The 24,519-nt window shown below is 37.0% G+C and overlaps 1 protein-coding gene across 1 annotated transcript in view; it reads right to left on the reverse strand.

Moving 5' to 3' along the window:
• Nucleotides 1-24,519, reverse strand: part of COL12A1 (collagen type XII alpha 1 chain) — a 106,996-nt gene that overhangs the window by 15,840 nt on the left and 66,637 nt on the right. Inside the window, exons 40-57 of the mRNA XM_074861888.1 lie at nt 24,371-24,517; nt 23,447-23,563; nt 22,848-22,994; nt 22,297-22,371; nt 21,600-21,739; nt 19,523-19,646; nt 19,176-19,319; nt 16,665-16,829; nt 14,641-14,679; nt 14,409-14,547; nt 12,175-12,317; nt 11,685-11,794; nt 6,403-6,552; nt 5,139-5,216; nt 4,431-4,517; nt 3,501-3,554; nt 2,857-2,952; nt 866-919 (exon numbers count right to left, since the gene is read on the reverse strand). Of these exons, the coding sequence (XP_074717989.1) occupies nt 866-919; nt 2,857-2,952; nt 3,501-3,554; nt 4,431-4,517; nt 5,139-5,216; nt 6,403-6,552; nt 11,685-11,794; nt 12,175-12,317; nt 14,409-14,547; nt 14,641-14,679; nt 16,665-16,829; nt 19,176-19,319; nt 19,523-19,646; nt 21,600-21,739; nt 22,297-22,371; nt 22,848-22,994; nt 23,447-23,563; nt 24,371-24,517 (2,009 nt within the window). The remainder of the gene's footprint in view (nt 1-865; nt 920-2,856; nt 2,953-3,500; nt 3,555-4,430; nt 4,518-5,138; nt 5,217-6,402; nt 6,553-11,684; nt 11,795-12,174; nt 12,318-14,408; nt 14,548-14,640; nt 14,680-16,664; nt 16,830-19,175; nt 19,320-19,522; nt 19,647-21,599; nt 21,740-22,296; nt 22,372-22,847; nt 22,995-23,446; nt 23,564-24,370; nt 24,518-24,519) is intronic.

Below are 24,519 nucleotides of genomic sequence, written 5' to 3' on the forward strand. Positions count from 1 at the left end.
ACAGACAAGCTACATTAGAGGGCACTCAGGAATAATTTCATTCAACACTCTGTAGGATCAGTATCACTGTTGTAGGAACTGGATATTGAACAGTCTTGTATCATGTTGTCATGTCCTTCCCCCATTTCTGTCTAATCTTACTGTACACAAAAATGTAGCATTGCTTTCTACAGGGCATTACTATTGCCTACATGTTTACTATTCAGGGTTATAAGGACTAATAAAACAGATAAAGAATAGAAGGCCCTTGGTCCATGACTGACCTTATCTGATATATGAAACTAAACCCACAACACCATTTAAGCATCTCCCATACAGTCTTTATATCCCCAGTAAATCAAGGACAATATAGTAACCAAGGAATATTAGTTATGTCATCACATGTGCAGATCAATGACCTTAGATTATCCAAATCCAAAAGGTTTCCTCAAAACCTAATCCTAGTTTACAATATAGAAATCTGCAAGTAAGTGAAATTTAATTTAGCTTTCTTCTTTCTGAAAGCATACAAGTAATGTCCCAAGGCCATTTGACTTCCAAAAGTAGAAAGCAATTAGACAACATTCCTGAAGAGGCATTCAGCAAAGATTCTGCAACCTTTATTTTAGGAAGGCATTTAACTGCAGGTGGTCAGAAGTTGAGGGACCTTCCTGGGGAGTTATCAGTGTACTTTTTCTAATCCAATGGTCTGTCCCTGTGCATTCACAACTGTCCAGATGGACCTTTGGCTTGACTCAGTACAGCTGTTCTAGGAAGGTATGAGAAGAACCCACTACTCCTAGCGATGTCAAAGACAGCTGTCCAGCAGCCAACCTGCGTCAGGAATAGTGTAAAATGACATTATCTTGTCTAAGCATGGACTTACCGATCGCCCTGGTAGTCCAGGCTGGCCAGCATCACCTTTCATTCCTTGACGACCCTATAATTTTAATAAATGATTGTTAGAGATTCTGAATTACAAAATATACAAGCAAAATAATTAATTTGTGTAAATGGACACAAAATATTTCCTGCAAGATACCTAAATTTAGGAATCCATAAGCCAACTACGTATTATGGAACGAATCAGGATACATATATTTCTTAACTGAAGCAATACTGATCATCTCACAAACATTTGCAAATGCATGATGACTGGTTGACATTATATTAAAAACATAGGCAAGTAGATATCTGAAGGGGGCACATATTTTGATAAAGAAGTGAAGTGGACTTTTCAGTAAGAGAGACTGATAGCAATGTCTTCACAAGCAGGAAAGCAGGGAAGGATTACATGTTTTCTCCCAGCCTCCCTTATCTTTCTTAACTGGCGAATGGAGCTGTCTACACTCACAAAAGGTAAAAACTCAGTCTTTTTAAAAGTGTCACTGCTTTTCTCTAACCCATGGTCTAAAAGGCATTAGACACTTCCACGACAGAAGGTGTAGGAGCATATAAAGCAGCAACGTATTGTCCTTCACAACTAGTTTGCATTCCACATACACTACAGCACTGTAGTATAAATGCACAGTCTAAACCCACATAAGCTAAATTTGACAATACAATATTTATTTTCCACAGTGGCTTGTGTGATAATCCAGCATTAATAACTGTTGATGACACACAAATTATCAAAAAATTTGCAAACATATTCCACCAATGTGAATTGCAATTGATATGAAAAAGGAAATTACATAACTCAAAAGTGGTGCTCTAACTTATTGTTAAGTAATAAGAAGTTCCACCAGTGTTGGTGGCTTTGTTCTTCAGATATTTTCAAACTGAATGTGACAAATAAATATATTTATTGCATTCCACATGTAAAAAAAATGCGTTTGGCCCTTCTTGCTATTTGACACCTCTAGGACATCTTAATCAAGTTTTTCCCCCTGGTATATAACAAAAAACTGAAAAGCATCTACACTGGTTAATGAAATCTTTCTACTTTGTCCTTACAAAACAGAAGGTGAACATAATGTCTATCTTAAAGCACATTTTGTTTTCCATTTCCTAAATTACATTACAGACTAAGAAGGTAACCTGGTTTCAAATGCAAAATGAGACTGTGCAGACACCATTCTATCTTTTTTCCCATAAACTTTATATATTAATCAAAGACTTAATCAAAAAGCTCCTGATTATATTAAAATTCAAGATAATCCTAAACAGGAAACATCAAAATTGTATTCCTGCTTTTGGGGTGATTACTTATTAAAATATGGCAAAATCAGTCTTAATACATTCAGAATGTAGATAAAGGGTTACCTATGCTATCTATCTGCTATAATAACCAGAATCTGGTGAAACTTCATCAGTGTCAATAATTACTCTGGCTTTGAAGGCATGTACATGAAATCAGAAGTAACCTCTCACTAAAATATGCATGCTGTTGCCAAAAAAGCCCCTAGGAATGAAGAGCTGTTTTGTATGCTTAAATCTAGGCACCCATTGCCTCTCTGAACTTTCAGCTACTGATTTAAGTTCAGAAAATAGAAGTTGGATGTGTAAATCTGTGAGAAAGATCTGTGTCTTCAGAGTAATACTGCATGCTTCCTGCACCAGTTTGATAGTTTTGAGTCCTAGAACTTGAAGGCCTAGCATCTACAGAAAAGCTGTAAGACTAAAAACAGAGGAGCACAATGTACATTGCAATGCTTAGACTCTGCCTTTTCTTTGGCATCCCATAAGCACATGTAACATTTAGGATAGAAAATGTTATTGAATTGAAAGAGACTTGTTTCAGAAGGAGACTTGTTTCATGAGGGAAGGGAAAAAATGAATGTTAGGGCAAAGCTGCCACCCTCTTCCCAAGACCACCATCCCCATGGACAGCTCTGATCACACACATTGCCACCCGCACTCAAAATGTCCACTCACCGGTTCACCTGGGATTGACAGCCCATTGGGACCTTGAGGACCTGGAGGACCTTGAGGGCCAGGAGGACCTGTCTCACCACGAGGACCAGGTGGCCCCTTAAAGCAGAAAATTAAAGCAAGATTGTAAATTACATCCCCTTCTTAGATCTGTAACTGCAAAATCCTTTGGGTTAGACACTTAATGGAAGTCAGAAACCTGGAGACACATTTAATACTTCAGAACAACTGTGGAAACAGTTATCCAAGTGGTATATCCTTTCGTAAGCTAGTCTCTGATTCATGTGGGTAGTGTCAGGACAATACATGCCTTCTGGCAGTGTTAATTAAAAGTATAGCTGTCTCCTCTGTACAGAAGAAAGGACAACAATGCCACAGAGTGTGTATTAACACCCTGATGCGTGTACTCTAGTTTCCTGATGTGCAGTCAATGCTTTTGAGTCTACATATATATATAGGCTGTGTATATATAGTCTCAAATAGGTAAGCTGCACATAAATAACATATAGGCATATTTCCAAGTAAATTTTTAATCTCCATTCGTAGCTCAGCATAGAACTAAGCATACAAACTTTCATACAGGTAAGCATGTAACAACATTATAGAAGCATTGCAACATTATAGATGCATTCCAGAAAGATACTTACAGATGATCCAGTCAAACCCCTTTCACCTCTGGGACCTTTAGCACCCGGGCCACCCTAAATTGAATATTTGGAAAGAAAATATATATTTTAACAAGATGTTATGAATATATAACAAGAGTACATTATACTGGTGTGTGTGATGAATCCTCTTTATCAAACTCTTATGTGATAGCCCAAAGTTTTGAAGTGTATAGACCACACTGCTAAAAAAATATTATAATAAAAGGTGCATCAGAAACTCAGGTAAACCACATCAGCTTCAGCCTTGCCAATTCAGCCCATGAAAAATTATTCTTATTTTTCTCTCTGCACGTATAAACATCTTCAATTTATATTCATCAAAATCTCTGGTTACCTCTCTAGTAGACTGCCAGACAACTTAACTGGACTTCAGATTCTTCAAGCAGCATTTCTGATAGCTTCAAAGTAGAAGCACTACTGGGCTGAGAATAACTCCCTTATATTCAAAGCAATTGGTAGGCACATATCCATTCCATAGATTACTATCTCTTCACATAAAAAAAGAGAGCAACTAATTTATTTCCCTGACACAGTAAAGAATCTTTCCTTGGAGTGAAATCCTGACTCTGTATTTAGGAAAAATATTTGCACAGTCCATGAAAAATATCTTGTACATGAAGTGTGAGACAGCTGAGATTGGGCCAGATTCTTTCAACCTATCAACCAATGAGGAGCAATTCACAGTGATCACAGTGGAAATATGGGAAAAGTATTATTATGTAAACAAGTAGAGGTGGTAGGAGCTGCCTAACTGTTCCCAAAGGGGAACATATTACCATGATGTTATGGACATGTTGATAGAAACTCTCTCTCTGACTGACCTTTGTTTCACAAAACTACAGATCAACAGAAAACTACTTCTATAAATGTAAAAATCATAAAATCTGTCTATTGCGAATAGTTCCTTACAGCTGGTCCAGGGGGTCCTGGAGGTCCCACGCTGTCTTGAGTACAGGTGCAAGCATTTGGAAGAGCTGGACATTTTGCTTCATCTCTCTGAAAATTCAATCACAACTATTACCGTCCTTTTAAAGACAAGTACTTGGTGGCAGCATACTTTTCTAAAACAGTTAACTGCAAGATTCTCTATTACCCTGTCTTAAAGTATAAGTAAAACTCACAACTAAACAGTGGTTTCCAATGTTTCTAGAGGACCTTTCATATTTTTAGCAAATTTCCTCTGTGAGCTATACAAGACACTAACAACAGAAGCACAGGCAAAATTAAATTCATATGCAACTTCTGTTGTTCTAATATTTATATCCATTAGACAATCAGCTTGCACTGACAGAGAATAAACTAGTTACTTTTTGAATGCCAATCTAAGAACAGATTAAATAAAAAAATAATATAGCTATTCCATTCATAATACCTAGGATCTTAAATATCACTGAAATAACTGACATTTTTTTTCCACCATTCCTAAGGGACTCAATTCTAGCACACTACAATATTTCTCCCTCAGACACAAAACTCTGAAATGCTGTGATGTTCACTGGCTGCTCTGACAACTGTGATGTGTTGTCAGTAGAAAGTATAATAGAGGCTAATATTGATATTGTTACATTTGTTATTAACAATGATTTTCTGAATAGCCTCTTCTTCATTTATACTTACCATAGAAGGAAGATCACAGCATCTGTCTCTGCTAGTCCAAACTGGACTGCATACAATGTCAAAATTCTGGATTTCTAACTGTAAAAGAAAGGAGAACTCTTGAAAGATACTAGAGATGTTATATATGAAATCTAGTGGCATTATCATTAAAAATGACTCCTCAAAAAAATTATTTCTAATGTAGTTAACATCATTCAGACTCACTTCTCTTTTTGACACCAACAGAAAAATGATTTTAAAATAATAAAAAATTTAAAACCAAGCCCACATAAGGCTACAAGAACTTCAAGCACTGATGCTTGCTCTTGTTCTGGGGCAAAAAGTTAATTAAATAAAGTGACTCAAGAAGTATTTTGCAATACTTAAAGGATAATACTGATGAACTTCTACGTCAGCTGAGTGCCTGTGCACTGCAACATGAAATCTGGCTGAAAAACTTTTGGACCAGCTCTAAGGACTGCAGTCCTTGGGTCATATATTAATTCAGATTCATGTATGGAACTTTCCACTGACATTAGCAGGGAAAAGTTCTGCAAAGACTGAAGTGGGGACCTTAGGTAGACTGTACTGTAAAAGCAGTTTCCTCTCTTTTTTTTACCCCAAGAGCTCTGATCCTGTAGTTTGATAGGTACAACCAAACATTTAGTGGTGAGCACTGAGAACCTTCGTCAGGTGTTAGGCTTTGCACACATGGCTCAGATTGCAGACTTAAATCTTCTAATATGAAGACCAGGTAATAGCAATGATTACATATTAAGTATAGTTAATCCATCAAGCTAATTGATGTGCCCTTGATAGCAGCAGCCACTTTTTCATTATAGATTTATAACTCATAAACCAGTGGAGATTACTCTGATCACCCAGTACAAGACAGACCATAGGACTTGCCAGAATTAAAACCTGTTCATTAATGTTTTTCAGGAAACAAAACAATCTTCATTTAAAGATTTCCAATGATAAAGAATCCACAGTAAATGGTTCCAATGACTAAATGCTCTCCCTATTAAAAGAAAAACATTTCCACTCTTGTTTGAATTTACCTGACTGCAACTTTCAGCTATTCGATTTTTATTCTTGTAATTCTGCTAAGAATGAGAATCTATGAAGATGAAATTTCTTAGTTAAGTATATTGGCTCTTGCAGTACAGACACTTGAAAGCTTTGGGTGCAATACCGGTTTCTTAGCCATCCTTAATCTCTAATCTCTTTCCCCAGAAAATTTCAAGGGCTTGCATTAATGAATGGATTAATGTTTATTGCTTACTGTTGCTGATCTCCGGTCACCTTTCAGAAGTTTCCCAAGTATTTCATAGCCATCAGTTGTGATGTTCCCAGCCTCTTTAATTGGTTTTTCCAGTATTTCACTGCAGTCAATGTAAATCTTAACATTTGATGAAGTTACAACAATATGGACCTGAAAAAAAGTTTAACATAGTATTTAGAAAAAGCACATAGGCATATTTACTTCAATAATTTAACAGTATTTCACTGTTTAGGTAATACTGTTTTAAATTTTCTTCCTACTAATCCTGCTTTACTTTCAACTGGTGGAAAAATTCAAACTCAAGGAAAGTCTATGACATTAGTAACCTCTTTAAAATGTGTTGAAGGTCAATAAGATGAATACACAAGCATAGCTAAGAAGTACTGTTTAATGTAATAGTTGAACTACAATGATCTATTTAAAAAAGCTTGCCTGAAAATTGCTTTAAGATGGCATAAAAGTAAAAAATAAAAATAATTTTTGAAAGGAAGTGAATATAAACTCTTCTTGTCCTCTTCTGATGGCTGGGACCACACAAGAGGTTTATGAGTCTGTGGCTGCCCACTGGCTAACAGACTCTGTCTGTAGTTCAGAGAGTAGATTGTTTCAGATCCAAAGATCCAGGGTTCAGTTTCCACATGTGACTCAACCAGAGGCATTAGTTGCATGAGATACAGGAAGTGAGCAGAGAAGCCTGCCCAGAAAAAGACAAAATAACGGAAGATGCAAGAGAGACATTTCCATGAGAGAAATTGGGCTACAAAAACATATGCCAAAATAAGGGGAAACGGGGAAGAAGAGGAAGAGATTAATTATTGTAAGTAAGAGAAACTTAGGAAGGAGAAAAGAATGACTGTAACAACGGGAGAGTATGTTTACCAGGAGAAGAGAATGAAGTATTTGGGGAAACACAGTAAATCTGAAACAGAACAAACAAAACTGAAGCAAAGGTTACCATTCCAAAAATTTGTGGTACATATGGCGACTGTTATGCAAGTGAATTTCCTACATTTCTATGAAAACAGAAGATGCTCAGGAGTCTCCAACAAAGAAAGAAGGGTATGACATTTTAGAAATTCTAATACACCATTGCTGGAAGAACATCTTAAGGCAACAGAAAGGTTTCAGTGCCTTTATATACCTCACATACTGCATATATTTTATATACAACATTATAGCATCTATGTAATTGTTAAAATATCAACACAGTAAGATCAGCAGTAAAGAATCCTTGAAGTATGTATTTATGTTTTAAAGCTTCTGTTATCACAGTACACAACCCCTCAGAAACATATTGCTATTTGATGACTGCTTAAAAATTTGGCATAAAGTTGAAACAAAGATTTCCTTAAATGTCCTAAGTCAACAAGTGCCTGAACAATCTCCTGAGAATTTGTTCTTTTTTTCTATATTAAATATTTTCCCATGTGGAGTTGTCTCCAAGGCATCAGCATAGCTTTATCTAAAACTCTTTAAACATCATGTGATTATCCTTTATGTAATTGGAATAAAGACTTTTAAAACTGCCCTTATTTTTTGTCATCTGAAATTGAGTTGGCATCACAGTTTAATTCTCAGTGCTGTGTATACAAGTGCTTTTTAAATAACATTCCCAACATTGTTCATTGGCCAAATAAAAAAATAATGGAAAGATAACTGAGTGTGTCCAAAGTATAGTTTGGTATATAATACCAAACTTTCCACAAAATAAAATAAGCACCATGACAAAGCTTTAAATTCATTAGCATTTTTTCATACATCATATACTCAGTCATTTAATTATATGACTAAATTTTACAAGTTAACTAAAGCATCAAACAGTTTAAGTGTGTCACAGATGTAATTTACTAATTCTGAAAGGTACCTAACATGCAAGTCCTTCTACTGGAATGTTAATTATTTGTCACAATTTAAATAAAGTAAATTACACCTGCATATATTACTGCGTTTTCATTTGCACACAAAACTTGGGAGAGGTGAATCTACATCAGAACGCTGAATAAGACAACCAATTTGAAAATGTTCCAACAGCAATGACTGCTGAGCATCACCTATCCATCCGAAGAAGTGATCCCAGCAATCAAAAATAAGCAGAGTTCCCCCAGGTAATTGACTCAGTCAGCTAACTGCTGATTTAGCACCAGCCTGAATCTCATGGCCCAGGCATAAATCTAACAAAAGTAGACATGTAGTGTTTACAGCAAATAAAACATCTCTGTATTCAATCCTGCTACATTTTGTTTTTAACAGAAACATTCTCTTCAATTTCTAACACATCAACATAAAGCATCACTTCTCATCATTTTCAGTGCCAGAAGGCACTGAAGTTTTAAGAAGGAAAACATGCTTTTATTTTTCTCTCTAAGAGATCTATTCTAAGATAAAGCTTAATGGTGTTCTGATCTGCTGCTAAATGAACCACATCAATAAGCTAAGCAAACTATTATCCCATATGTACCTCGGCAGAAAGACTCATTATCAAATTTCCTGTGGCAAACTACTGCAAAACTGCAATCTAAAAGGAAGTCTAGCATGGTAAGAATAAGAAGTAGAAGTCCTCTGTCTCTCCAAAACGTTCAGTTATAAATTTAATGAGTGTCTCCGTCAGTCAGGATTTTTCCTATGGGACTTGCCAGATTCAACAGCTTCCACCGTAGCTATGCTACGCAAAGTGTTCAAGTATGCCAAAGTAAATTTCCCTGCACAGTTAGGTGTAGTTAACTGTGCCTCACTGAATGAGCCAGTAAATCATCGAATGAAAACCACAAAAATGTTTGATATTTTAGAAAACATCTTCTTGCATTCTGAAGATTTGTCATTTCTTTGAAACTGGATGGTAAGAAAAATTGCAAAAGTAACTTCTGAAATGTTTTAATCTTACTTTCCTTCCTTCATCCAGCTGAAACTACTGCTATCCTTTATTAGGAGCTAATCAACATGGCTGATACATGAGGCTTTCCCAGCACATGAGCTGGGGAATCCGATGATGTTATCATTAACAACCTGACTCATATAGCAATCTCAGTATTGAGAGTCCTGGAGAGAGTCCAGAGGAGGCAGCTCAGTTACATGATGAAAAATCCCAAATACAGCTCTTTAAATAAAGGCTATTCCAGCTACTTTAAATACTATCAAAATCTGAACTTTTGATTGCTTTCTGGGGAAAAAAAGATGGGGAATGACACACTACACTAAATAACTGATACATCTTTGCTTCAGAAATAATCTCACAAGCAAGAATTCATAGCTCCAGAGCTTTAAGATCATTTGCAAATGGTTGTTACTCCTGTACATCGTTTGGTAATTTAGGATTGCTTTCTGTTCATATGTATAAGTGTATTTAACTATTAAAATAACACAAAATTCTGTATTTTTATTTCACCTACAATTGTTTTTCACCAGCAAGTGTAATAAAGTTATATATAACTGCTAGTATTTCTGGGGTTACAGGTTGTTCCCCATTTGCTCTGATAAATGAGCAAAGCTTCACTGTAAATGTTGTCAGATAATTCTGCTCAGCTCTATCACATTTAGAGGAACTACAAGGAAAAATATGACTCTGAACATCAGTGAAATTAGCAGCAGACAGTTAAAACAGACTGCTGGCGGTACAGCGTGTAGAGTTTCACACCAGTGACCTGAAGAAAGGAAGTCTCAACTCTCACACTACCTAAAATGAGGCATGCTACATGTTGTTCTGTATCTTAACAGTACTTCTTGGTGATGACTCAACATTTACACCAAAACAGTATCTGTCCTAGCATTTACTGACAGTTTTTATAACTCCAGTAGATTAATACATTTCCTTAAAATTCAGTTGTCCTACCAAGCTATCAAAAAACAAGAAAGGCAAAAAGCCAAATGCCAAGGACAAAATAGAAGCTGTCTAATGCACGTGTGACCTGAGCCTACTCCTAAGTATCAGTTACAAAGTCAATGACATACATAATTCTTCATATATGCCAAAATAATTAGCCATTAAATAAATTATAAAATAAAAATAATTGAATATAACATACAAGCAGTTTGTGAAATCATCCTCTGTCAAATTCTGAGGAAACCAATAGCTTTTATAGCACTGTCTGATTTTTGTAGTCATCTGTGTTTTAAACAGATGAAGTCACAAAACATTATAATGCTGGCACCAGCTATCTTTCCCTAATTTCACCCTAGCAGATCTAGGTCGACAATGTGGGCCCTAATCAGCAAGCTGACAGAAGAAAATTCTTGTCAGTATCCTCAAAGGAATGCTGGTAATAACCAGTCATGCAGGAGAGGGTATCATAAAGAGAACAACTGTTACACTGCAGCCATACTTAGTCACCAGAAGAAAACTAAACAGAAGGGAGATAAATGAAAACATGGGAATGTGCATTTCAGCTGACCAAAAATGTTGCAACTGCAACTCATGCTCTTTCCCTAAACATATATACTTAACACAGAAAGAAAATATTTTTAAACGTGTTTTAGATATATATGTAGCCTGAGTCAAACACTTCCTGATGACTAGAGGTAAGGAAGTGTGGCAGGACCTAGTTTTCATAATTCGGTGCACAAAATTAGAAAAGCAAGCACAAAACTATCACAGCTGAAGGTAGATGCATTAACATGTAAGGATCTCACTAGCCATTTTGACAATTGAAAAAACGTGAGTATCATTCTAAATCACAAACAGATTATACAATATTTATGGGCTCTCTCTCGTTATCGTTGCTTCTTTAGCTAATGTTACTTTGGAATATTTTAGGCCCAGTGAATTTAAGCCAAAAATATACCAATACACATTCATACATACAAAATATATACATATACATGTATTATGTTTGCTAAACATATGAATCTTATTCAGCTCCCAAAATTGGTTCCCTGCTGTTATCTGTAAGTCAATAGCTACTTACTTTCTGTGGTTATATCTTCATCTGCTCTGAATGATTTCAAATTATTACATTCCCCCCCAGTAGTTTCTCACTACAACTTCTTTTCTCTTTTTTTTCTAGTTTATCTTTTATTCTTCCTCTTTCATGCGCCAGGAATCAGCCTATGATGTCTTGTTCAGATATATCCTTTCATTTACACAATCGTGACAAATCCTTGACAATCTCTTATACCAGTTCAAAGAGCTATAACTTCAGAGATCTTGTTTTACATGATCTGTAAATCCCTGTGTCAACTTATAGTACTATACAAAGACCAGATATAACTGACAGTGACTTCTGTTTGCTTGTCTTTTGTTTCAAAGAACAGCACTTCAGAAAGCAACATTCACCATTTCAATCCTTTACCTTATGGAAGCTTCCATAGAAGATTTTCTTTATTTCATCATTATCAAAAGTTACAGTTTGAACCTCTCCCCTTGTATCCTTGTTAAAGAATGACAGCACTTTACTGGCAGCTGCAACAAATGAAAATAATATATTTCATTTCATATGTACTACTGAAACCACCAACCTAAGATACACTCATAGATAAAATGTAGTATACCACTCAATTGGGTAAGCACAGGTTATAGATGGTCTCACTGACCCATAAGTATATAGATGTATTTTCCTTTGGTTGTAGAGGTAATACCAAAGTTGAAACATATCTTAGATGAATTATTTTTAGTTGAAAAAACTAATTGATGTACAAAGTAAAAAAAAAATATCTCTTAAACTAAAAATATATAATCCTTTTAGAATGTAGGAATGCTTTGGGTTGGAAATATTCAGGAAGAATGCATGCAAAGTAATGTAACAAATAAATTCTCTATGCAATCAGCAGAATCATCCTTACGATCAAGCACAACTCCAACTTGTGGTTTGTAATCTCTGTCTGTAATCTGCCAAACTGCAAAAGGCTCATTGGGTGATTCAGGCAGAAGACGGAATAACAGGATGATAGTGTATGCCTGTGGCAATCCCTCTGGGTGAATCTCCCTGTTAAGACAATATGAAGATATTTTTTCACACGGAAACACATGAGGAAAGTAAGATCTTCATCATTTTCTCTTTTTCAAAGAAAAGACATGAAAGTAACAGGGAAACCACTGAGCATTTTAACTACTCTCTCAAACAGAAAAGAACTTTGTGATAAAAAACAGTATATGATTTGTTAAGATGAACTCACAGCCTGTCTTCAGTTGATCCACACACCATGGTTATGGAGGAAACCAGAATATGACCAAGAACTATTAGAGATGTATTCCTGTGGCAAGATTCCATATAAACTACACATATTTTAAATTCCTTGATGATAAGTACAGAGAAAAGGACCGCAACTTTATTCTTTTTTCATCTGGCCTGCTTTAGGCAACAGAAAACAGCACTTAAGTATTGCTGCCCTTCAGGAACAGATACGGTGAAGGAGTTAGTTAATTAACGTATTCTCTGCAATTGGTGATTTATTTGGGCTCCACCTCATTCATCAGTGGCTGAGGTTTAGATTTGTGATGTTTAGACTGTTCGACATTAAAAAAGCAGAAAGCCAAAAGTAAATAAAAACTTGCATTAAATGGACTCCAGCATTTTCTGAAGGGGAAGGGAAGGAATGCAGGAAGGCAACTGTAAAAAAGGAGGTAACTTCTGCTTCTCCTTAACCATTATAATGGAACTGAGAAGGGGGCGGAGGAGGGGGGGGATTTGGCATCATGAACATAAATATAGAAACTTTAAAATGAAGAGGGGAGCTGCTCTGTATTGTAGGCAAAGCTTATGTACCCATGCAATTATGGGCACTGCAATAATAGCCATATCACTAAGTCAACAACACCACACAGCAAAGCCCAAGAATGAAAATATTCAAGTAGATATGGCAACACTATTTATAACTCAGATACCAAGTTATTTCAAATATGGAAACAACTATGCCACCAGGATCAGGATGCTTTTATCGCTTTGCTGACTCAGTCTAAAATGCGTTTTATTTTCTGGCTTCTCATGAAAAATAAGTGCCCAGAATACTCTGGCAAATCTACTCCACCTCTTACAGAAGACTACGTATCACAACATTCTAAAAAAAAATGAAATAAATAGGAAGGCTGCCTTTCTACTGTCTTTTTATCATCTTATCCTGCTAAATGCAAGGTTTGTCTTAATGTAAGAGAGTTGCAAAACTGGGATTATCTGTACTTCCCTAGATCATAAAAATCCAGGCTGTCAGAGATCCATCACCCCCATAGCTACAATGGCAGGTCAATGAACTCAAAAAGTCCTCAAGTCCTCCACTTTTAAAGTTGTGAACTGAGAAGGCTGACAAAAATAAATTATTTATTCATATACCTCAGCTCCTGTGCCTGTGATCTGATATTTACCCAGTCTGGCAGGATAGCAGATTTCAAAGACTTATATGAAAAGAAGATTAAATTTCCTTAAATTTAATAGGAATAATGGGCTATCTTTAGGCATCTCCTCTAACTCTGAATGACTTTTTTTGAAACTTGCTGTTCCCATCTTAGTAAAACTAACTGCTAAATCTTTTTGGGTTTTGTGAAAAAACATTGGCAAGAATGACCGTATATTGCCCCTCTATAACCAAGCTCTAAGACCACAGACCCTTGAAAATTCCACTCCGTTTGCCAAATATGGCAACTCAAGTAGAGAAGAAACTACCCTAAGCCTATGGTGCCAGTGTGTTGCCTACTGCAGTATGAATGATGCCTTTGCAAAAAGTAGTGCTTATGCCTTCATATTGAAACCATTTCTCTCTGGCAACGTGGAGCTCATTGTACTATGGAGGCTGTTGTTCAAATACCTAAGGACAAACTGTGCATTATAGGCAACTCAAACGGTTAAGAAGCATAATCTCAAAAGAGAATAATAAACAACTGGATTAACAGTGAACAGATCGCAATGGAAGAAATAGATTAGCATTTAATAGAACAATGATAGATGTTCTTTGGAGTATATTTCTTGGAGTTCGGTAAAAAACTCATCAAATAAATGCATCTTCCATAAGATACTAACGCCATCATCTATAAATTCTATTAATCCTTCCTCACCTGCTTGCCCTAAATATGAGTCTTTACCTACCGTATTGGCTGGCTGACAAAGGCATTTTTGTGGAGTCTATATGCTACATAGCTTGGGAAAGAGCCTGATTCCAGTGATACGCCTTGTACAGACGCAAAATGTTTCTCTGTTAGATTATATGATTCCAGCATCTTGAAACCTTTAAATCCAGAGAGAAAATAAAAAATAAAAACTCTGTAGAGCTGTACAAGATACAAATGAACCTACGCCAAAATATTAGACAGTTACTTACCAGGTGAAGTGTATCCCTCCAAGTAAATAAGAGGACAAGCTAAAAGACATGAAACAACATATAATTCAAAACTATAAAATCTAACAGGATATGAACATATATATACTTCAGAAAGTTTTATTACCAGAAAGTCTGTGCTATTATTAATTATCAGCCAACTTTTGCTACATTTGTCATACAGTGTTCTGCTCTGTGGTAGATGTACTGTTAAAATCTTTACTGTTAGTAGGATATTTCTACCATGATAAATTGTATGGAATAACAAATAAACCCCCAAATATTTTAAGAGTCTAATTCATAAGGAAAAAAGGAGCACAATGACACAGTCTTTCCATGAATATTTAAGGCATGAGTCAGGCTTCATAATAGCTGTCAGATTCACAAGGAAAAACTGCAGATTTATATGGCTCCTCAGCAGCCAGCGGAGGAGGCAGTTAGGGAGTACACAGTTGCACATGACAGGCCTGAGAATTTCTCATTTTTGCCATACAAGGATTTCACTTGAGTAAACAACTGAACTTTACTTAGATAATTTTAAACCAGGATCACACACTATAGCTACACCTCTTTAGCATCCCTAGAACAGTGGTAAACAAGAGACCTGTGTGCCCCCCAGTTCACATTAGGCATTATTCTACTTCATAAAAAGCAGTAATTCTCACTGACTGTTACTCTCTTTTTGTTATACCGGTATTTTTGAAATATGAGACAAGATTACATAAAATATAATACCTACTTCAAAATTTTTAAAAAGCAACTTGCTCCCTTACAGTATGCCCACTTATTATGAAACCTAACTTTTATATATTAACATTTCTTTTTATGTACCTTAAATGTCAGGTGTGACAACTGATGGCAACTTGTATTGGGTTTGTGTGGCAAGGTTTTGGTAGCCAGAGGCTACAGGGGTGGCTTCCATGAGAAGCTGCTAGAAGCTTTCCCTGTGTCTGATGGAGCCAATGTCAGTCAGCTCCAAGACGGACCTGCCACTGGCCAAGGGCAAGCCCATCAGTGACGGTGGTAGCGCCTCTGTGATAACATATTTAAGAAGGGGAGAAAAACTGCTGTGCAACTGGGCAACTGTAGCTGAAGAGAGGAGTGAGAATACATGAGAGAAACAGTCCTGCAGACACCAAGGTCAGTGAAGAAGGAAGAAGAAGAGGTGTTCCAGGTGCTGGAGCAGAGATTCCCCTGCAGCCCGTGGTGCAGACCATGGCGAGGCAGGCTGTGCCCCTGCACCCATGGAGGTTAACAGTGGAGCAGACCTCCACCTGCAGCCCATGGAGGACCCCACGCTGGAGCAGGTGGATGTGCCCAAAGGAGGCTGTGACCCCATGGAAAGCCCACACTGCAGCAGGCTCTGGGCAGGACCAGTGGACCCATGGAGAGAGGAGCCCACACTGGAGCAGGTTTGCTGACAGGACTTGTGACCCCGCAGGGCACCTATGCTGAAGCAGTCTGTTTCTGAATTACTTCACCCCATGGGAAGGACTCATGCTGGAGAAGTTTGTGAAGGACTGTGTCCCATGGGAGGAGCCCCATGCTGGATCAGGGGAAGTGTGAGAAGTCCTTCCCCTGAGGAGGAAGGAGCAGCAGAGACAACATGTGATGAACTGACCACAACCCCCATTCCCCCTGAGCCACTGTGGGAGAGAAGGCAGAGAAAACTCGCAGCAAAGCTAAGGCTGGGAAGAAAGGAGGGGTGGGGGGAAGTTGTTTTAAGATTTTTGTTTTATTTCTCATTACCTTACTCTAATTTTGATTGGTAATAAATTAAATTAATTTTTTCTGCAAGGTAAGTCTGTTTTGTCCATGATGGCAATTGACGAGTGATCTGTCCCTGTCCTTATCTCAACACATGAGCTTTTTGTTATATCTCCCCTTTCCAGTTGAGGAGGGGAGTGATAGAGCAGCTTTGGTGGGCACCTGGTGTCCACCAAGGGCCAACCCACTACACAACTGTAGCAGTGTATAAGCAAATATATTACTTTGGGAAAAGTGAAAAAAAAATGTCTTCTACTCACTTGAGGTAGCTGTCTCACACACAAAGGTGACAAGGTTATCTTGAATCTTTTCAAAGGCATCGAAGTCATCAACAATAAATACATGACGCTCACTGGGCTTGCTGGCAATTTTGGCCAGCTCATTGTAATCTACATCAGCCACACCAACCACAAAGACACTGAAGCCTGTAAAAATAACACTTGTTACTTGAAATGTAGTAAACATACAATACCATTTTTCAGGTCAATATTTCACAAACCATCTCTACTATTGATTTCTCAGGCTCTACCTAATCTTTTATCTGGCCTTCATTATAAGCATACATTCTGGATATCCTTTCACCCTATCAAAGCTCAGGAGGGATTAAACTGATTTTTGCATCTTTCAGAATGTTCTCCTCCTTCCTTCATTGATTTTTGTTTCTCATTATCCAATCTCACACAGCCTTTTCTATATTGTCCCCTCACTCTTTCATACAAAATGTACAATCCTCTCAACTCTACAGTATCTTAAATCTGTTCTGTGTCCAAAATTTTTGTGCAGACTATTAGTTATCCAGTTCTCTATCTGTTGCCATCTCCGGCATTTCATGCTTCTCAATTTCTCTTTCACTTTCTTAGGGTGGCATTCATCTCACCAATTTTTACTTTCCAAGTTAGCAACAAGTCTAAGCTAGTTGTCTATAGTCTTCCTCTACAATCAACAGACATGGGCAGATTCAAAACACAATTCATCTCACCTCCCTAAGATGCTAACTTCAGGACAGAAGCAGCCGTGGTCTGTAAATGCCTATCTGTTGCTCTCTTCACTAGCCATAAAAGGACCCTACATGATGACCTTAGACTAGACATTTAGTTGTTAGATGACTTAAGTCACATGAGAAGAACCCAGACCCTAGAATTGAACCATATGACCAGGTGTAACAGCATAATCTCCTGTCTGTCAGGGTGATTTTCCTCTTCAGATCCTTAAATTAGCATCTCCTTGCCTTCTATGTCAAGTTTTTGTTTCTAGACTTTACAGAATTCTGCCTCTGACTTATTTCTTCCTTTCCCTTCTCCCACCTCCATGTGATAATTTGACCTCTCTTTGCCATACCAGAACACAAGGAAGAAAAAAAAAAGTCACTGCACAATTAACAGAATCACAGAATCATCTAGGTTGGAAAAGACCTTGTAGATCACCTAGTCCAACCCTTAACCTAACATTGACAGTTCTCAACTACACCATATCCCTAAGCGCCATGTCAACCCGAAAATTCAGCACTATATAGAAAAAAATCACCCACAAAATATCATTGACAAGAAACTGCACAGACATTGGAAATGCTGGTGGGAGACTGAAAGCAGAATTCCCATTTATTGGAAATTATAAAGCTATCTATTTACATTTTAAGTTTTCAAAAAGAAGCTAATTATTCCTCTGTAGCCAATTCTGGTGAAGCTTTGGCTGAAATACTCTGTTCAGCTTTGAGCATGACATTTAAGATGCAAAGAAATCAAAGCAAGAGAGAGGAGAGTGAAAATTATAAGAGCTTTGGAAAACACAATCAACAGGAGGTTAAAGGAAACGGGTTTGTCGAGTTTAAAAAAGAGAAGACAGAAAGAGGAAATGACAGGCTTCAAATATGAACGCCCATTACAATGGACAGTGATCAACTGCTTTCCTGGTTAACTAGGTAAATTAAATGAAAACAATAGTTTCATTAGCCTGAAGAAACTCTTCGGTGAAATGTGAGGCAAAGCTTTCCAGCTATTAGGGTAGTTAAGCACTGAAGCAGGTTATCCAGGGAGACCGTAGAGATTTTTATGAATAGGATAGCCAAACATCTTTAGAAACAATCTAGACAGAGCTGATTCCTTCAGATCACAAAGGCAAAGATGACCACTTGCGGTTTACATGCCAGTGATTTCTGTAAGGAAGTACAACATCTCCTTGCTCAGGGAACAGAACTTCAGGTGGTTCATGCACTGAAACGCAAAACTGCTGGATGCAGGGACAGCAACAGGTCATTAGACTCACATAAGCCACATTCAGCAAACCTGAAGAGGAAGTGCAATGCTTCTCAGTTCAAAAGGTAATGAATCAGTCAGTTCAGACACAGCTCCACCAAAAGCAGTTACTTTAACTGGAGATCCACTGGTTTACACCAGGTAAAACATAAAGCTCAAAAAGCCAGGCCCATTACATAAAAAGCACTAGAAAGGAGTACACCTCACAATGATCCCTGGGGTCCACACAGCAAGGAGAGAAAGAAATAACCAAAAGTCACGTCTATGAAACAATACGCATGAGGAATTTCTTGAAAGCCTTGGGAAGCCACAGCCTTCCCCAGAGAAAAGGCTAGAGGAAGAAGTCTGGCCTAGAGAGTCTAAATCGTTTAAATGGTTTTTGAGTTTTTCACAAAAACTCAGAATACGTTTCTGAGTCCGTAAATGATGAAGGGATTCCCAGATAATTGAAGCACCACTTACAATTGCATTGCTTAACACATAAGGAAATGAAACAGCCCGGTACTGTGAATTGCTTACCAGAGTGCTGGATGATGGTTGCTGCTTTCCTCACCTCATCCTGAGACCGACCATCTGTGACAACAACAAGTACCTTGGGAACACCTCGCCTCATGCCACTTTCCCAGGTCAAAACCTTTTCTTTGATAAATGTTAGGGCTTTGCCTGCAAAGTGCACAGTGAACAAGGAGTCAGTCGTATTATCCACAAAAGAATAAATCTCATCATTTACTTTGAAAGGGCAACAGCCACACAGCTGAAACAGAAGAACATAAAAACCTAATTCTTCAGCCATGCAATATTAGGATAATGAGGCAGTTTCTGAAGATATTTCACCTTAAAGAAATATAATTACTGCTCAGAATTACCTGTCCTTGTGTTTCCTCCTCTGTACTGAATATTTTGAAGAGCTCCCAGGGCCTGAGCCTTGTCATCAAACGTATTAAGTTTAAATTCAGATTTTGCCTCATCACTGTACTGCACAAATGAAACCTGAAATGGAATATATCACAGTGGTCAGTCTCATACCTCCACACTCAGACCAACTCTCTCAATTGAAATATGTATTGTAGTGTATTAGTAAGGATTAAATAATTGAAAAATCTTTTTCATATATACATGATTATGCACACACATACATGTTTACATACAGAGATATCATCACAGCAATGTGCACACAACACTTTTTTCTTTCTTTCTCTTTCATGTATGAAATGTGATATGAAGTTAAACACGTATGATTAAATTATTTCTATTAGTATGGTGCAGTATATATAGTACCAATTTTCTGCTTCTGAGCAGATGTACAGTATCTACAAAACCTCTTCCAGTTTTCTTCAGAAAAAACAAAAAGAATTTGGCAACAAAATGTCAATAAAGTTAGATATATACAAAATTGTGTACTCTCAAATACTGGAATACAATCACTGAATGTTTATTCTGAAATAATCTTTAAATATTATAGATATATATTTCTTTTTGCTCCTTTTAATATTCTGTAAAATTGCAGTATTATAGTACATTAATCTGATGCTGAATAGACAACTCTCTGTATGTATATATTCACATTTACTGAAGTAAATTCCCCTTTTTACATGATTAATATCCAATTCAAAACCTGAGATTGTTAAAACTATCTCAAGAGGGATGTGACTTAAATATTTTACTAAACATTAGCATTTACATGTCTCTGTCACCTATATTAAGCCTTCTCTATCTCTAGGCCAGGGACCCATATATATCTGCAGGAAAAAAAATATTATAAAACAAACAAATGGAAAGGAAAACTACTCAGTATACATTAGAGCTAAGAAGTATAAAGAATGTCTGAGACAAAGCAAAGTATAAGGGATATCTTTTCCTTAAAAATGTCTAGAGAGTTAAAGATAAGGAATCAAAGACCTAAAAATATGCCTAGAAGATGAAAGGCAAAAGCAATGTAGATAGTTTTTATAGTACAACCTCCCACAAAAAACCAAACAAACAAACAAACAAACACCTTAAGCCTTCTAACCAAGGAAAATGTATTGCACCTGCAGATCATTGCTCCAGAAAGACATTATTTGAAACCCTCTCACATTTCATGTCATTCACTTCATCTAGTGAAAGAGAAATGGTTATGGGAACCTACGCAGTGATTTCATCCAGTAGAAGAAAACCAGTAATGGTAGAAGGCTTACAGTAAGAAGCCTGACAGGAAATGTCTTTGATCAGCCCAGAAATCCTGAAAGTCTATCCCTCATTAGCTATTACTGTTTACTCTTTCAAGATAATGAATTCATTAAGAAGACTAACATTTCTCCTTTTCATACTTTGACTATGCCCACTGTGGAGTGGACCCATGTTATCTGTCTTTAGGATGGGACGAAGAGACTTCTAAAAGTGTCCCTCTCAAAGGGATTCTGGCTGTTTACTGCAGTGGGATTCTAGGCAGCTCGACAAGACAAGGCTAATGGCAAGCCAGCTGGACTCTACGTGCACAACACTCCTTTCTTGCACTGAGAAATTAAAATGTAACCCTCACTCAACAGTCAGACCATCCCCAAAACAGATTTCTGACATGACACAAACAAAACCTAGCATATAACAACTAGGTGGTGGCCAGTTCTTGATGCCCTATACAAAGAAACACAAATATAAAATTAACCGTAAATTGACCATACATCACCCCAGTTTATCTGCCTGAAGGATTCCCACACACTACAACTTTTGTCTTTCAGAATAGTAACCTCTCAGGATAGACTGGATTCCCTTTGTATTTACAAAAAGACCAATGTATTTCATAAATAATTATACATACACACATGTACACATGCGTTGTACAACAATCTAATACAAAAAAATGACAGCATTCTGAAAGAAAAGAAAAATCAGATGTCACTTCAGTAATCCAGCTTCATCTTCAGTTTCCCTTCAAAATGTACCTAATGGAAATAGCAAACCTACCTGGATTCCAGCAGGATTAATCAAGTCAAAGGCTCCTACTGTATTAAAAACAAATTTCACTACTTTGTTGAAGTTATCATCACCAATACTCCAGGAAGCATCAGTTAAGAATACTATGTCTGCTTTGGCACCTCTGCATACTGAAAGACCAAGAAAAGGAATATTTAAAACACATCAATCATATCACTGTGAAATAAAGACCATTGCTTCAAAATTTGAAAATTCAAGAATGACAAATTTTCAGCAAAATTCTATTAACACACACTCAACCTGGTGGATAGCTAATGCTCAACACAAAAACATTTATTAAAAATTTTCAAATAAAAGTTCAAGAAATGAGAAAGAGCTCAAGAATCAAATGTAAATGTTTTAAATGACTTTTTTTTAATCTGAACAGCTACTGTAAAACATAATTTGTCTGCTGAGAGCAGACAGACTCACAGACTTGCTGAAGAGCTATAGAATATCATGATTTTTTTTCCCCAAATGTGGCACCTTGTTGTTCTAAACCAGGAAATGTTGAAGTCCAGTAAAGCTCAAGATCAAATGGACAGCTTTAGGAAACTAGATCAAACTTCATTTCCCTAAAATGCTGTGCTAGTTTTAAATCTATTTAAGTTTATGAAGAATAGAATTAAACTCTGAAGCAGTGCAGCAACTACATAAAAATTCTGAATAATTCTACAAATAAACATACCATCCCGAGCTGGAGGGATCGTGGGAGGTGGAGGAGGTGTAGGTGGTGGAGTTGGTGCCTCCGTAGGTTTGAGGACTGAAATGAAATAATAATTTTTTGATTCCATATAAATTATTTCATTCAAGGTAAAACTCTAGATTATGTATTATATTACCACATAGAAAGATTCTAATATTTTCTCACTAACCTAAACAATGTATAATTGGCAAGGAAAAATTTCTTGTGTTACAAGAGTAATGAGATTATAGCTATTGTTAAAAAAAAAGGTACATGATTTCATTATAACAGGAACACTTTTACATAAGTTGAGTAGCACTGCACTCTGATAATGCATCCATTTTCCATCCATGTGTTAGGAATACTTGGTTTGAAGAAGAGCTTAAGAATTTCTCTTTCCCTTCTAAACTCCAGTTGACATTACACTGAGAGAAAGAGGCCAGAAGATCACTTTTAAAAGGTACTGAAAGACATTTAGGAGAAAGACAAGTTCTAAGCCGAAACAAGACAAGTTCTATAGCCAAAACTGAAGGTTCACACTATCTGTTACCCACCTGTATGCTCCCTCATAGAGACTGGAGGTCCCTCAAGGTTAGGGGTCTGAACAAAGACGGTAGCATTATATTCTGTGTCTGGTGAGAGGCCAGTAAAACAATGGCTCGTTTCTGATCCACGTACTGTGATTTCCTGTCCTCTGGAACCTGTCAAAAAAAAAACAATGAAAAGAAAGTTAGAAACCACTATTTTCCTTTTAATATGTGAACAAATATGTGTAGAAATAGAGACCTCCTGAGAGAAGGTTGGAGTGGATGGGACAGCAGTCTTATTCTTGTCCCATAAAAGCCTTTCTAGAACAAGATTATGTGGTGATTATGCTCCCTGGAGTATACTGAAGAGTAACATTGCAGTGTACATGTGAAACCCAGGTAACTAGCAGATTCCCACTAATGAAAGTTAACTTGACAAAAAGCATCACTCCATCTTCGCAGCTTTTTCACCACTCTAGAAAAACAGGTTATGTTCAGAGCTTTAAAGCTCAACCAGATGTATCATGGCTACTGGTGGGTGTTTGCCACCAGCCCAGTTAAGCGGTGCTGTCACTGAAATAAGACAATTATGTTTCCAGAAAATGCAAAAAATAAAATGCACTTACCATCAGCTGGGTTTAGCTTCAGTCTGTAGGAAGTTGCTGATCGATGAGGTGACCATCGGATACAGAAAGTATCCCAACCCACTTTGTAACTTGTTAGGTCAGTGACATTCAAATATACTGTGAACAGAGAGAGACAAATTGTTCTCTAGAAAATAGTATGTAATCGATGAAGCACATCAAAATGAAAATCATATTAGCAGTGCTGGTCCAGAACTTGATTTTTTACAGTGTTCACAGAAGGAAAGAGCAGTTCTAGTCAAATTCCTTCATTTTCTGTTATGCCTTAGGGATCCCAGCCTAGCTATTTAGAAAGGGCCAAAGTCTGGTACCCTTCCCATATTGGGTAACAGCCCATTTTATGAGTTTTTACATGAAGTGAGGTCTTTATAAAGTAAGAAGGTTCCAAAAATTGGAATCTGACTCATATGTATGTCAGTATGAAAAGAATGTACTGAGTCAACAAAACTCAGGATGCTTGATTCATCTTAACTGAAGACATTTTGAGAAGTTTATTAGCTGAGACCATCAACAAAATCATCTGCTTCTGAAAAGCTGAAGTTTCAATCACCGGGCATCCCTGTGAGATAAAAGCAGAGCAGCGAAAAGCCTAGACCTGTTTAGCATGGCTAGATTCTGTAGTACCCTGGGAACAGTTAAAGATTGACGCCCACAATAGCTGAATAAAATTTTAGGAAGCACACTAGAAGATTTTATATCATCAAATCATTACTTAAAACTATATTTCTATTACTGTTCCCAAGCTTAGTGTTTTTGAGATCTACATCATGGACAGATGATAAGTATTCTCCATGAGAGGATATTCAGACTTTCTAACAACCAGCCTTAAAAAACCTCTCTTTATCAATGTTATCTAAGATCAGCATACATATCTAGCATGACTACAACAAAACTATTTTGACTTACGTGTAGTGCCTTGATCTGTCAAAGGTATGCTCATTCCAGAATCATACTGGGCATAAACATTCACATCATAAGTAGTACTGGGAGACAGATTATGCAAGGTGTAGGAAGTCACTTCTCCCACAAAAACCTCCATGGGCTCATTTGAACCT

The sequence above is a fragment of the Strix uralensis genome, chromosome 3 (genome assembly GCF_047716275.1).
Source record: "Strix uralensis isolate ZFMK-TIS-50842 chromosome 3, bStrUra1, whole genome shotgun sequence".
Classification (NCBI taxonomy): domain Eukaryota; kingdom Metazoa; phylum Chordata; class Aves; order Strigiformes; family Strigidae; genus Strix; species Strix uralensis.